Genomic DNA, 13571 nt, shown 5'->3' with positions numbered 1-13571 from the left:
TTTAGGAGCTTAAGACTGTAGTTGAGCACTGGTCCTAGCATACAGCGGGGCAGGGTTGGGGAGGGGTGCTGGGTCGTGCGAAAGAAAGACAGCCCTGCAGAAGGAGCTGGGGGAGGGGGTTTGTGCTCTCTTCCGGGACAGTCCACCCGCCCCTGGGTAGCACACACTCACCCGTCCTGATGGGATTCCTCAGCAACTAAACAGGGCCGCCGGTAGCCCAATGATCCAGGGCCAACAGGATGAATGGAGCAAGTGGGGGGGGGGGGTATCCAGGAGCGCGCAGGAAGCCTGGCGCCGGAGCTGAAGGTGCCCGGCTCCCTTACAGGGGACCCTGAGGCCTGCCCGGCTGGCAGGCACTCACTGCTCTGGGTGGGTCGCCTTAGTTTAGGAGCTTAAGACTGTAGTTGAGCACTGGTCCTAGCATACAGCGGGGCAGGGTTGGGGAGGGGTGCTGGGTCGCGCGAAAGAAAGACAGCCCTGCAGAAGGAGCTGGGGGAGGGGGTTTGTGCTCTCTTCCGGGACAGTCCGCCCGCCCCTGGGTAGCACACACTCACCCGTCCTGATGGGATTCCTCAGCAACTAAACAGGGCCGGGCCGCCGGTAGCCCAATGATCCAGGGCCAACAGGATGAATGGAGCAAGTGTGTGTGGGGGGGGGGTATCCAGGAGCACGCAGGAAGCCTGGCGCCGGAGCTGAAGATGCCCGGCTCCCTTACAGGGGACCCTGAGGCCTGCCCGGCTGGCAGGCACTCACCGCTCTGGGTGGGTCGCCTTAGTTTAGGAGCTTAAGACTGTAGTTGAGCACTGGTCCTAGCATACAGTGGGGCAGGGTTGGGGAGGGGTGCTGGGTCCTCATGACCTCTTTTTTACAGTAATTCTTAGTGATTGTATTTTAGAGCGTCTATGTGTACACAAACAAACACACATATTCATAAATATAACCTGCTCATTCTGTATAATAATACCTGTATATATGGTTTCTTGGCTGGCTTTTTGGTCCCAGTGATTTAATGTATTCTTTCTGGGTATTCCCACACCTCCTGTTGATTGTTTCCTTCAGTTTTCTATCATCCTTTGAGTAGGGTTGAAGCCTCATGGACTTTTATCTGTCTAATTTATATTTGTATTGGTGCTACTCTTGTTCATCTCATATTTGGACAGTGATGTTTGTCAGGTTTTATATTTGTTTCTCCTGATATTACTAAGAGACACAGTCATAGAGCAAATTAACTCACCCTCTGCTCTGATGAACTTTTAGGCCCTTCTTGGATAGTGTTCCCTGAGCCTTATCTTAGGTGCAGGCGTGTTCTGTAGATGTATCCACTCTGATTGTGCTCCACTACTCACTCTCTGCTTTGATTGATTGTGGATTTCTGTAAGGGTCTCAGATTTTTCCAAACCAGAGTTTTCTTGATGAGGAGGAGTAAGGCCATTCTTATCTTTGGGTATAAGAACAACGTTTAGAGATTGTTGTTAGGAATTATGCTGTATTAGTAAGTTAGTGGTTGTAGATTTCTTCTTAATCATCATTTTACCAGTATAGAGTTTTTAGCCGGGTTTTTATTACCAGGCATGCTCTCCCTCTTGTTGCAAGTTAAAGTACTATTGATTACAAAGAAGGTATGTGTTCTGCTTCTACATTATTTGATTTATCATGCCATGATAGGCATTGTGGTAGTAGCCTTTTTTACTGTAATGCTATATTTGAGCATATGCTTTAGGATTGGAAGATTATTATTTAGAAACCATAGTGGATTAAACATAACATGTTCTAGCTTTATTTTTTTTATTGTGGAAGAATGTAGCATTTTCCCTCTCTTCATGCATCACGTCACTGAATGCTTTTTTATCAGAGTTCCTTTCAACCAGTATATCATGTCTGGACTTTAACAAAAAGTTACATGACCTACTACACATCTGGAAGAGATGTAAGCATTATAACAAACTCAAAAATTCACTAGACTAGCATAAATGTTAAATACTTTCTAAGTCTCTGGCAGGCCCAACTGGTAAGGATTTTTTTCATCAGTTACTAGATGTTCTAGTTTTAAATGTACATAATCTTTGTTTTTCATTTCATACCTCAATAAGCCAAGAAAAAACCCAAGGCCAAGACAGTAACCAAACCATGGAAAGACCAAGCTGGACATTTTGAGTATGAAGAACCAGCAGCCCCAGGTGATTGCTTTTTGTTTTGTTCTTATCTATATTGATTCACGTGATATTTGCCAAATATTGAATAATGGTGTAATGTTTTTAGAAGGCAAGAGTGTTTTTCACTTTTAAGTAATCAAATATAAGTAACAGTGATAAATTCATAGAAATTTTCACTGTGATAATTTAAATTTGTCTCAGTATAATAAGTTCATCCTTTTGGAGAATTAGATTGCTTCTTGATTACAGAATCTTTTCATGTTTTCATGAAGAAGTATCATTTTTATGAGATTATCATTTAATTACAACCTTTTTCCACATGCTTTCTTCCATTCAAAACCTCTAATTTCAACCACCTTCTCTGTGCCATAATTTTTGGCCTCTTTTCACAATAATTCTTAGTGATTGTATTTAAAAACGTCTATGTGTACACACACACACACATGTTCATAAATGTAACCTCTTCAAATCTGCATAATAATACCTATATATATATATTTTTTTCCATGACTGGCTTGTTGACACCAGGCAGTGATTCAGTATTTTCTTCATTGGGTAGTTCCAACTTTCCTTTTATGAGATTCCTTCAGTTTTCTATTGTCTTTTGTGTAGGGTTTAATCCTTATGAACTATTCACTGTCCAGTTTGTGTATGTATTGGTGCCATTCTTGTTCAACTGATGTATGGACAGGGATGTTTGTGAGGTCTTATGTGTGTTTTCCTGATATTGCTAGGAGATACAGTGTTAGAGCAAATTCCTTCATGCTCTGGCTCTGATGATCTTTCAACCCTCTCTTGCATAGTGTTCCCTGAGCTTTATCTTATGTGCAGGAGTGTTCCGTAGATGTAGCCATTCTGATTGGTTTCCACCACTTTCTGCTTTGATTGCTTGTGAATTTCTGTAATAGCCTCTTGCTGTTTGATTTAAGTTTTCCTGATAAAGTGTAAGGCAACAGTTATCTTCAGGTATAAGAATAATGTTTATAGATTTTTGTTACGGATTATGCTTTTACCAAGTTAATGGTTGTAAATTCTCCAATAATCATCATTTGAAAAGCACACAGTTTTTGGCTGGGTTTCCATTACCAGGCTAACCCTCTTGTTGAGCAAGTTAAGTCCAGTTAAGAGTTCTAAATTAGAAAGTATGTGTGGCACTGATGCCATGATGGACATTGATATACATCACATGAGCATAATGGTAGCCTTCTCTATAACAAGGCAATAGTAGATCATATACAGTAGTATTAGAAGCTTTATTAATTGGAAAAGTAGTGCATTAAACATAATGTATTCTAGCTTTCAGTGTATATAATCTTTGTTTTTGTTTCATACCTCAATAAAGCTACGAAAAAACGCAAGGGCAAAAAAGTCACCAAAACATGGACAGACCAAGCTGGACTTTTTGAATATGAAGAAGCAGGTCCAGGTGATTGCTTTGTTTTGTTTTGTTTTTATCTATATTTATTCACATGATATTTTCTGTATATTGAATAATGGTGTGATGTTTTAGAAGGCAAGACTTCTTAACTTTTAAATAAACAAGTGTAAGTACCATGATGATAAATTCATAGGAATTTTCACTTTGATAAGTCAAATTTTCTCTTGTTATAATAAGTTCATCATTTTGAAGAATTAGATTGCTTCTGATTACAGATTCTTTTCATGTTTTCAAGGAGACTGTTCTCATTGTTTGTGAAATTATCACTAATTTTCATCCTATTGCCTTACCCTTTCTTCCCTCCAAAATCTTCTGTTTCAACCACCAACTCTATGCCAAAATTCATGGTCTCTTTTCACACTGTTAGTGCTTGCATTGATAAAAAAACTCTGTATACGCACACACACACACACACACACACACACACACAGAGAGAGAGAGAGAGAGAGAGAGAGAGAGATTAAAAAAATAGTCTGCTCAGTCTATATACTAATACTAATACCTGTATATATGTTTTCATGACTGGCTTTCTGGTACCAGACTCTGAATTAGTATATTCTTCCCTGGGTATTGCCACCTCTCCTATTCTCAGTTTTCCTTCACTTTGAGTAGGCTTGAAGCCTCATGGACTATTCTCTGTCCAGTTTGTGTATGTATTGGTGTCATTCTTGTTCAGCTGATGTGTGGACAGGGATGTTTGTGAGGTTCTATGTGTTCTTCTCCTCATATTTGTAGGAAATTTACTCTAGGGCAAATTCCCTCACCTTCTGACTCTGATGATCTTTCAGCCCCTAAGTTAGGGAGTGTTCTTTGAGCCTTATGTTATGTGCAGCACAGTTCTGTAGATATATTCATTCTGACTGGGCTCTGCCACTCTCTGGTTTGATTGGCTGTAGAATTCTGTAATAGTCTCTGGCTGTTCCAAACCAAAGTTTTCTTGATGAATAGTAAATACGACAATTATCTTCAGGTATAAGAACAATGTTTATAGATTATTGTTAAGGATTATGCTGTGTTAGTAAATTAGTAGTTGTAGATTTCCTCACCAATAATCATCATTTGATCAGCACAGGATTTTTAGCTAAGTTTCCGTTACCAATCATGCTCTTCCTCTTGTTGAGGGAGTCTTAAGTCCAATTAATGGTTTCTGGTTACAAAGAAGATAATGTGCTCTAATGCTGCATACTTTGAGTTATCATGCCCTGATGAGCATTGTTACAAATTACGTAAGCATGATGGCTGCCTTCTTTAGGAAAAGGATATGTCAGAGCATATGCTTTAATATTGGAAACTTTATTGTTTTAGAAAACATAGTAGATTAAACATAATGTATCATAGCTTTCAATGTACATAATCATCATTTTTCATTTCATATCTAAATAAAGCTGAGAAAAAAATCAAGGGCAAAGCATCACCAAACCATGGAAAGACCAAACCGGACTTCTTGAATATGAAGGAGCAGCCCCAGATGTTTGCTTTGTTTTGATCTACATTGATTCATATCATGTTTGCCAGATATTGAATAATTGTGTGATGTTTTTAGAAGACAAGACTGTTTTTCATTTTAGAGATAATAAGTACCACAGTGATGAATTCATAAAAATTTTCACTGTGATATACCAAATCTTTCTCTTAGTATAATAAATTCATCTTTTCAGAGAATTAGACTCCTTGATTACAGATTCATTTCATGTTTTCAATGAGATTGATCTCATTTTTTATGAAATTATCATTTAATTTCAACATTTCTCCATACCCTTTCCTTCATGCAGAACCTCGTATTTCAACCCTCTCTCTATGCCAAAATCATGGCCTCTTTTCATACTAATTGTTAATAATTGTATTTAAGAATGTCTATATAAAAAAAAAGAATGTCTATATAAATCTGGGCAGTAGTGGTGCACGCCTTTAATCTCAGCACTTGGGAGGAGGCAGAGGTAGGCAGATCTCTGTGAGTTCAAAGCCAGCCTTGTTTATAAGAGCTAGTTCCAGGACAGGCTCCAAAGCTACAGAGAAACCCTGTCTCGAAAAACCAACCAACCAAACAACGAAACAAAAAACAAAAACAGGAATGTTTATATAAATGCACACACACACACACACACACACACACTCTCTCTCTCTCTCTCTCTCTCTCTCCTAAATATAACTTGTGCAGTCTGTATAATAATATATGTTTTATGGCTGGATTTTTGAAACCATATAGTAATTTAGTATATTCTATCCTAGGAATTCCCACATCTTCTTTTGTCCATTTCCTTCAGTTTTCTATTGTGTTTTGAATAGGGTTGAAGCCATATGTCTAGATTGTATAGGTATTGGTGCCATTCTTGTTGAACTTACGTTTGAGCAGTGATGTTTGTCAGGTTTTATGTGTGTTTCTCCTGATATTACTAGGAGACACAGCCATAGAGCATATTCCCTCACTCTCTGACTCTGATGATCTTTCAGTCCCCCCTCTTGGGTTGTGTTCTCCGGGCCTTATCTTATTTATGTACAGGTGTGTTCTGTAGATGGGTCCACTCTGATTGTGCTTCACCACTCTCTGATTTGATTGCTTGTGGATTTGTGTAATAGCCCCTTGCCATTTGAAACCAAAGTTTTCTTGATAAAGAATAAAAACTACAGTTATCTTCAGGTATAAGAACAATATAGATTGTTGTTAGAGATTATGCTGTTTTAGTATATTAGTGGTTGTAGATTCTTCTCCAATAAACATAATTTCACCAGCACCAAAGTTTTAGTTGGATTTCCTTTACAGGCAATCTCTCCCTCTTGTCGAGGAATCTTAAGTCCAATTAAGATTTTCTGGTTACAAAGAAGTCTGTGTTCCAATGCTGCATATTTAAGAGTTATCATGCTATAATGGGCACTGTTACATATCACAGGATCATGATGGTAGCCCAATACAAGGCTGTATTAGAGCATATGTATTAGTATTGGAAGCTTTATTATTTATAAATCATGTATTAAACATAATGTGTTTTAGATTCATTATATATAATCTTTGTTTTTGTTTCATACCTCAATAAAGCTGAGAAAAAACGCAAGGGCAAAAAAGTCACCAAACCATGGAAAGACCAAACTGGACTTTTTGAAAATGAAGAAGCAGGTCCAGGTGATTGCTTTGCTTTGTTTTGCTTTAAATCTATATTGACTTTATGGTCTCTAGCTATTGCAAACCAAGGTTTCCTTGATGAAGACTAAAGACTACAGTTATCTTCAAGTATAAGAACAAGGTTTTAGGTTGTTGTTAGGGAATATGCTGTTTTAGTAAGTTAGTAGTTGTAGATTTCTTCTTAATCATTTGATTAGCACAGTCTTTTTAGCTGGGTTTTCATTACCAGGCATGCTCTCTCTCTCTTGTACAAGTAAAGAGCTCTTGATCACAAAGAAAGTACATGTTCCACAGCTGCATACTTGTTATCATGCCATGATGGACATTGTTACATGTAGCATGAGCATGTTGGTAGACTTCTTCATGACAGAGTTATATTAGAGCATATGTATTAGTATTGGAAGCTTTACTATTTGGAAAACATAGTGGATTAAACATAACATGTTCTAGCTTTAAATATACTTAATCATTGTGTTTCATTTTGTATCTCAATAAAGCTAAGAAAAAACGCAAGGGCAAGACAGTCACCAAAACATCGAAAGACCAAGCTGGACGTTTTGAATACGACGAACCTGCCCCAGGTGATTGTTTTTAATATATATACATACACATTTTGTATATACATTTGTATATGTATATTTTATAAATATAAATCATACACAAAGTAATTATAATATATATGAATAAATATAAATATTTAAATATATTTAACCACATTGTGAACATAAATATGTCATTTTATATCATGACCATACACCTATACACATAAACATAGTCGTTATATAATGTATATACATAAACACAAACCTATATTTACATATAATTACTATATGTATTCAGAAGGTGTTTGCCATATATTGCATGGAGTAATGTTTTTAAAAGGATTTTTTTTACTTTTTGTAAAAAAATAAAATTATCACAATAATAAATTCATAGAAATTTTTACTGTGAATCGTCAGATTGGTTATAAGTTCATCCTTTTTGAGAATTAGATTGTATCCTGATTATAATTTTCTTCATGTTTTCAAAGAGAAAATTCTCTTTTATTTTGAAATTATAGTTTCATTTCAACCTTTCTCCCTACCTGATCCTCCTCCCAAATTTCCTGTATACCCTCCGTTCTCTCTGCCAAATATATGACCTTTTCCCTCACTTACGGTTTAGTGCTTGCATTCAAGAATATCTACATACATGTATAGCCCTGAATATAACTTGTTTAGTCTATTTAATAATACCTGTATTTTTGTTTTCGTGACTATCTTTTTCTATCTGAGAGTGAATTAGTATGTTCTTCCCTGGGGATTCCCACCTCTCCCATATCTTCCATTTTCTGTAGTTCTTTTGTTTAGGATTTAGGCCTCATGGGCTTTTTCTCTGTTCAGTTTTTATATGTATTGTTGTCATTCTTGTTCAACTCATGTTTGATAGTAATTTCTCCTGTTATTGCTAGAAGATGCAGTCTTAAACTCCCTCACCCTGTGGCTCTTAAGATCTTTCTACACTCTCTTGAGCAGCATTCCCTGAGCAGTACCTTATGTGCAGGATTGTTCTGTAGATATCCATTCTGATTGATCTCTTCCACTGTTTGCTTTTATTGGTTGTGGTTTTCTATGATGGTCTCTGTCTGTTGCAAACAAAAGTTCCCTTAATAAAGAGTAAAGAATACAGTTATCTTAAGGCATAATAAAACTGTTTATAGATTACTGTTAGGGATTATGCTGTTTTAGTAATTGAGTTGTTGTAGATTCTTCTCTGATAACCATTATTTGACAAGCCCAGAGTTTTTAGCTGGGTTTCTATTACCAGACATGTACTCTCTCTTGTTTAACGAGTCTTATTTCCAAGTAAAGTGATGTTGGTTATAGAGAAAATATGTGTTCCGCAGCTGCATACTTAGAGTTATCATGCTATGATGTGCATTGTTACACATGACGTGAGCCTGATGGTAGGCTTCTTTAATGACAAAGCGATATTAGAACATATGCTTTAGTATTAGAAGCTTTGCTATTTGGAAAACATAGTGGATTGAACATAATGTGTTGTACCTTTAAATGTGCATAATTTTTGTTTTTATTTTCATATTTCAATAAAGGTGAGAAAAAACGCAAGGGCAAAACAGTCATCAAACCTCAGAAAGACCAAACTGGAATTTTTGAATATGAAGAAGCTATTCCAGGTGATTGCTTTGTTTTTCTGATGATTTTTAATCTATATTATCATGTCTGCAATATATTGAATGATGGTGTAATGTTTTTAGAAGGAAAAACTGCTTTTTACTTTTAGGAAAACAAGTATAAGAAGTAGCATGATAAAAAATTCATAGAAATTTTGAGTATGATAAGTCAAATTTGTCTTCTATTATAGTAAGTTCATCACTTTGAAAGATTAGTTTTTTCCTGATTATAGTTTTTTTATGTTTTAAGTGAGAACATTTTCTTTTTTGAGTTAATAATTAAACTCTGACCTTTCTCCTTTCCCCCCTTTTCCCCAAACCTCCCATATATGCCTTCATCTCTCTGACAAATGTGTGGCCTCCTCTTTTAATAATTGTTAATGCTTGCATTCAAAAATATCTATGTATACATATTGTCCTGAATATAACTTGTTCTGTCTGTATAATAGTAACTGTATTCTGTTTTTATGGCTGACTTTTTCACACCAGATTGTGTGCTTCTTTCTGGTGTTTCCCATTTCTCCTGTTCCCCATTTTCTTCAGTTTTCTATAGTTCTTTTCTATGTGGTTGAGGCTTCATGAGCTATTTCTGTGTATTAATGTCATTCTTATTCATCTCATGTATGAGCAGTAATGTTCATGATTTTCTGTGTATTTCTCCTGATATTACTAGGAGATACAGCTTTAGAGAGAACTCCTCACCCTCTGGCTCTTTACAGTCTTTCTACCTCCTTTTTGGCAATGTGCAGAAATATTCTGTAAATGTATCCATTCTGATTGGACTCCACCACTCTTTGTTTTAATTAGTTTTGGTTTATTGTAATGGTCTCTATCTGTGGCAAACAAGATTTCTTGATGAAGAATGAAGACTACTGTGGGTATGAAGACAAATGTTTATAGATAGTTGTTGGGGACTATGCTGTTCGGTTAAATTAGTGGGTGCATATTATCCTCCAATAACCATCAGTTCTCTAGCACAGAATTTTTAGCTGGGTTTCCAGTACCAGTCATGGTTTCCCTTGTGTTGAGTGGATCTTAAGTCCAAGTAAAGAATATTTGGTTACTGCCAAGGTATGCATGCCACTCCTGTACAACTGTGCCATGTTGTGCATTGTTAAATTTCATGTGAGTATGATGGTAGCATTTCATGACTATTCTGCATTAGAATCTTTTATTGTTTAGCATGCACACTAGAATGTAATGTGTCCCAGATTTAAGTATACATAATAGTTGCTTTTCATTTCATAACTCAACAAAGCTGAGAAAAAACGCAAGGGCAGGCCAGTCACCAAACCTCGGAAAGATGAAGCAAGTCATTTTGAAAATGAAGAAGCAGCCCGAGGTGATTGCTTTGTTTTTTTTTTAATCCATATTGAGTCACAAGATGTTTGCCATGTATTGAATAATGATACAATGTTTTTAAAAGACAAAACTGTTTTTCACTTTTAAGGAAACAAGTAAAAGTCCCACAAAGATAAATTCATAGAAATTTTCACTGTGATAAGATTTGTGACTATGGTGCATTAGATGCTTTATTATTTAACATGCAGACTGGAACATAATGTGTTCCAGCTTTAAATGTACATAATTTTTTTTATTTCATATCTCAATGAAGGTAAGAAAAAACGCAAAGATAAAAAAGTCAGTAAATTTTGGGAAGACCAAGCCAAACTTTTGGAAGATGAAGAAGCAATTCCAGGTGACTGATTTGCCTTATTTTTTTCTATATTTATTTACAAGATGCTTCCTCAATATTAAATAATAGCATATTCTTTCCAGAAGGAAATACAGTTTTTTTAAAGAAATCTAGTACAAGAAATAACACAATAATAAATTTGTATCATTTTCAATGTGCTAAATTGAATTTTTGTTGGTTAGTCTAATAAATTTATCTTCTTTAGATAATTGTTTCCTGATTATAATAATCTAATGTACCTAAAATTTCATTTGACTGACATTCATTGTTAAAAATTTTATGCCTTATATTTTGATCTTATTGTGTACCTTCTGACTTGAATAAGATGAGATTTTAAGTGTTTTCCTGCTGCTTACAAATTTTGAATGTATTTTTTATTGTTTTTTATTGAGCTCTACATTTTCCTCTGCTCCCCTCCCTGCCTCTACCCTCCCCCCATCAACCTTCTCCCCAAGGTCCCCATGCTCCCAATTTACTCAGGCGATCTTGTCTTTTTCTACTTCCCATGTAGATTAGATCTAGTAAGTCTCTCTTAGGGTCCTCATTGTTGTTTAAGTTCTCTGGAATTGATGTTTGTGGGCTGGTTTTCTTTGCTTTATACATATGATAATTATCTTTCTGTGTCTGGGTTACCTCACTCAAAATGATGTTTTCTAGCTCCATCCATTTGCCTGCAAAATTTAAGATGTTATTTTTCTCTGCTGTGTGGTACTCCATTGTATAAATGTACCACATTTTCCTCATCCATTCTTCAGTTGAGAAGCATTTAGGATGTTTCCAGGTTCTAACTATGACAAACAATGCTGCTATGAACATAGTTGAGCACATGTCCTTGTGGCACGATTAAGCATTCATTGGGTATATACCCAACAGTGGGATTGCTGGGTCTTGAGGTAAGTTGTATCCTAATTTTCTGAGAAATTGCCACACTGACATCCAAAGTGGCTGTACCAGCTTGCATTCCCATTAGCAATGCAGAAGTGTTCCCTTTTCCCCACAACCTCTCCAGCATAAGTTGTCATCAGTGTTTTTGATCTTGGCCATTCTTACAGGTGTAAGATGAAATCTCAGAGTTGTTTTCATTTGCATCTCTCTGATGACTAAGGATGTTGAACATTTCCTTATGTGTCTTTCAGCCATTTTAGATTCCTCTGTTGAGAGTTTTCTGTTTAGGTCTGTACTCCATTTTTATATTGGATTATTTGTTCTTTTGACGACCAATTTCTTGAGTTCTTCATATATTTTGGAGATCAGACCTCTGTCTGAAGTGGGGTTAGTGAAGATCCTTTCCCATTCTGTAGGCTGTCGTTTTGTCTGTTGACCGGGTCCTTTGCTTTACAGAAACTTTTCAATTTCAGGAGGTCGCATTTATTAATTGTTTCTCTCAGCGTCTGTACTGCTGAGGTTATATTCAGGAAGTGGTCTCTTGTGCCCATGCATTCAAGTGTACTTCCCACTTTCTCTTCTATAAGGTTCAGTGTGTCTGGCTTTATGTTGAGGTCTTCGATCCATTTTGACTTGAGTTTTGTGGAAATGTTTTTTTTTTTTTTGTTGGTTTTGTTTTTAATTTTCCCCATTTAGAAGGAACGATGATGCGTCAGCTTGTTATAAATTGCCTTTATTATGTTGAGATATGTCCCACATATTCTTGATCTCTTTGGGAATTTTATCAGCAATGTTGAATTTTATCAAAGGCGTTTTCTGTATCTTTTTGAGATGATCATATGGTTTCTGTCCTTTGTTCTATTTATGTGATGACTTTTGTTTATTGATTTATATATGTTTAATCATTCCTGTGTCACTGATATGAAACTGACTTAATGGTGGATAATATTTTGATGTATTCTTGAATTTGGTTTGTAATATTTTATTGAATTTTTATTTATATTTGTAATGGATATCCATCTTTTTTATTTTTGTTGAGTCATTGTGTGATTTTGGTATCAGGGTAATGATGGCCTTATATGAAGCATTTAGGAATGTTTCTTTAGGGTTTTTTTGAGAATAATTGAAAACTAATGTCATTAATTCTTTTTTTAATACCTGGTAGAATTATAGGCTGAACCATCTGTCCATGAACTTTTTCTAGGTGGGAGATTTTTAGTTACTGCTTCTATCTTACTAGGGGTTATGAATCTATTTAAATTACATTTACTTTATCTTGATTTAACTTTGATAGATTATATATTTTAAGAAATATATTTCCTTTAGGTTTTCCTGTTTAGTGGAATACAAATTTTTAAAAAAGTATTCTTTTATGGTTATCTTGATTTTCTTAGTGTCTATTGTAATGTCATCATTTTCATCTCTAGTTTTGCTAATTTGGATCTTGTTTAAAATAATTTCAATGAGTACCCTTTGGAAAGTTTTAAAGATAAGCTTAAACTTTTTTCAGTCATATGATAGTGTTTTTACATTTTCTTTAATTTTTGTTGCTAAGCTCTCTTCTCAGCTCTTTCAGTGAAGAGTGCAGAGAACACACCACCTTCCTCCTATGAACAAACAAAAACCCCTACCTCTGAGAAAAAAAAGTCTTCCACCTCCAAAGGGGCTCAATCTCCAAAAATGAAGTCTCCACAGAAAACAACTCTTGTACTACCAGTACCAAAGACCAGCAAGAAATCAGGAAAAACTAAACCAACTGGAGATACTTCAGCTACAACGAAGGGTACTTGTAAAACTGTCTTACCAAAGGAAAAAGGTAGAAAGTCATGGGTAAAGGTTAGTCATGTCTCTTGCTAATTTTTATTGTCTCTGTGTTGGAGTATTATTTTTAACACTCAGTTTAGCAATTTGCTAAGACTATGCTGAATTTTCTAGGACTATTTTAAATGTATAAAGCTCTTTTTGTCTTAGTTAGGTTTTCTATTGTGATTAAATGAAAACAATTTATGAGGAACTTACACTTCTATATCACAGTTCATTATCAAAGGCAGTCAAGGCAGGAACTCAAATAGGGCAGGGAGTGGAGCTGGAGTGGGGGTGGAGCAAAA

General features: G+C 35.8%; 1 protein-coding gene across 1 annotated transcript in view; it reads left to right on the top strand.

Annotated features, from left to right (window-relative positions):
* The window catches only part of LOC121441245 (sex comb on midleg-like protein 2), an 88813-nt gene that overhangs the window by 56488 nt on the left and 18754 nt on the right, over positions 1 to 13571 (top strand). The window contains exons 7-11 of the mRNA XM_041642401.1: positions 2091 to 2177; positions 3496 to 3579; positions 6626 to 6709; positions 10141 to 10224; positions 13019 to 13299. Of these exons, the coding sequence (XP_041498335.1) occupies positions 2091 to 2177; positions 3496 to 3579; positions 6626 to 6709; positions 10141 to 10224; positions 13019 to 13299 (620 nt within the window). The remainder of the gene's footprint in view (positions 1 to 2090; positions 2178 to 3495; positions 3580 to 6625; positions 6710 to 10140; positions 10225 to 13018; positions 13300 to 13571) is intronic.

Source organism: Microtus oregoni, unplaced genomic scaffold (assembly GCF_018167655.1).
Source record: "Microtus oregoni isolate MIOR12 unplaced genomic scaffold, Mior012 000074F_003, whole genome shotgun sequence".
Lineage (NCBI taxonomy): Eukaryota > Metazoa > Chordata > Mammalia > Rodentia > Cricetidae > Microtus > Microtus oregoni.
This window is presented reverse-complemented; position numbering and strand designations above follow the sequence as displayed.